Genomic DNA, 2,122 nt, shown 5'->3' on the forward strand with positions numbered 1-2,122 from the left:
TTTTTAAAAAGGTTTTAGTGTGTGTGCGCTTATAGCCTTATATTTTTTCAAAAAAGTCTCTTTGCTTATATAGGTTCACTTACTTACTAAATTACGAGATTAACTCCTTTTTTACAAACCCTTTGTCAGAAACTATTTTTTAAATTAACACAGTTTAAAATCACTTGATTCAGATAATTAAGTTTATCAAACTATAACACTTGAGTTTACATCTTTACCCACTTAAATTATGTATTTGATTTATTTACTTTCCTTTATAGTAGTCATCATGAAAAACTAAGATTTTAATTAGAACTCTATCACCTCCGAGACAAGGTTCCACTTAATCAACTTAACTAAAACACTATAGAAAAAAATTAAAGATGTAATCAATTACACGTTAAAGTTGTAAACAAGGTTACAAAATTTGAATTACACATTTTACATCATTAGAAGAATGAAAATGCTTATTAGTAAGAAAGTATGAATGCAAGAAAGGCAAGAATTCAATCTCAACCACTCATTACTACCACCACCCCATGATCTCTATTAAAAAAGAAATTAAATTTAAAATCAATTTAAAATTATCCTTTAAAACAATGACAAGTGTTCATTCTTGTATTTCTTATTCAAATGATTCTTACTATATAGCATTACTCTTAGAAGAAATATAACCGAGCTGAGTTTTGGGATCTCACCAAAATCATTACATGCATGCCTCGAAACCTTTTAGAGTACAATTGTCGGTGGGTGAGGGTCCCATTTTTCTGAAAAACCTATTAGGCTAGAGCTAAAGTAATTATGCATTCCCTTCTTTCCTTTAACTCCCCCATAGAGTTTATTTCTCCATACGTTTTAGAATACTGCCATCTTGCTTGCTTGCAAATGAATCATAGAACAATTTACCTGTACAAGAACAAAATCTTCATGTTCAAATCTGCAATGTTCCAACCGACACAAAATTCTTACACGCATATAAAAACCATAACCCATAATCTTCATCATTCCTTAAACACTTGTCACATCAAATAACATATAATAATACTTTAAGACTTAAAGTCACGTAACATGACTATGTCGTGTACCGCCCCCGGAAACGGTTTTCAGTCCAACTCCACGGTGGCGACGATGTTGGGGCGGAGGAGAATTCCGATACACACGTCGTTCTACTGGGGACACAAAACGGTCATACTATTCCGTTGCTGGCCCGGCGACAGCGCCGGCATGTACGCGGTGGCGTTGATTCTTGTTTTTGTGATGGCGGTTTTGGTTGAGTGGCTTTCGTTTACTAACATTGTGAAACTCAAACCTGGGAGTTCAAACGACGTTGTTGGGTCGCTTCTTAGGACGGGACTGTACGGTATTCGTACTGGTTTCTCGTACTTGGTTATGTTGGCGGTTATGTCGTTTAATGGTGGCGTGTTTCTCGCCGCGATTTTCGGTCATGTTATTGGGTTTATGGTTTTTGGAACTATGGCTATTTTGAAGAAATCAGGTGGGTTGGATTCTGCCAAACAGTAGAGTTTGTTTGATGCATTGTAAAACGGTGCGTTTTTAATTTGTTGATATATATACTTGTGTTTTTGTGAGATATTACAAATAATAAAGTTCTTTGTTGTTAAAATGTGAGACTATGTATTGTGCTCATTTTGTATAATGCAAAATAAAAAGTTTTTTCTTGAAGTTTTTGAGTTTGTGTTACTGAAGAATCATCATGCATTTTTGAAGATAAGGTTAGTTAAAATTGATGTCAACGGGTTTTAGAAAACCGTTGCCCTCGCGTAATCATAATTTGATCTTTAATATAAAATACTGGATGTGTATGTTGAACATAAAATGAGTTAATACTGAATTGCAAAGTGTTTTCTTAAAATACTGGATGTGTATGTTGAACATTAAATGAGTTAATACAAAATTATTTATGTTTAGTTAGCCTTGTAAATTTATTTTGAAACCTTATAAGAAGTGGAATAGATTATGGACTAGAAAAATAATACTATTAAAATAATAAGTAATCAATTAGAGATTGAGTCAAAGTGTATTTCTGCTTTAACACATTTAGGATGGTTGCCTCGCCAACTTTTAGCTCCGGTTCTGCCCAAATTTTTCTGGTTTACCCCAACATTCCCTACTTGTTCGACTG

General features: G+C 33.6%; 1 protein-coding gene across 1 annotated transcript; it reads left to right on the forward strand.

The window, feature by feature from the left end:
• The first annotated feature begins 850 nt into the window (after window positions 1-850).
• LOC131642441 (copper transporter 6-like) lies at window positions 851-1,641 on the forward strand. Its single transcript, XM_058912682.1, has one exon. The coding sequence runs from the start codon at window positions 1,048-1,050 to the stop codon at window positions 1,498-1,500; it is 453 nt and encodes a 150-aa protein (XP_058768665.1). The 5' UTR covers window positions 851-1,047; the 3' UTR covers window positions 1,501-1,641.
• Window positions 1,642-2,122: the final 481 nt, after the last annotated feature.

The sequence above is a fragment of the Vicia villosa genome, unplaced genomic scaffold (genome assembly GCF_029867415.1).
Source record: "Vicia villosa cultivar HV-30 ecotype Madison, WI unplaced genomic scaffold, Vvil1.0 ctg.005015F_1_1, whole genome shotgun sequence".
Classification (NCBI taxonomy): domain Eukaryota; kingdom Viridiplantae; phylum Streptophyta; class Magnoliopsida; order Fabales; family Fabaceae; genus Vicia; species Vicia villosa.

Excerpts from the sequence above, each read along its gene's own strand:
- LOC131642441 (XM_058912682.1), top strand. The coding sequence starts at position 1,048 with ATGACTATGTCGTGTACCGCCCCCGGAAACGGTTTTCAGTCCAACTCC.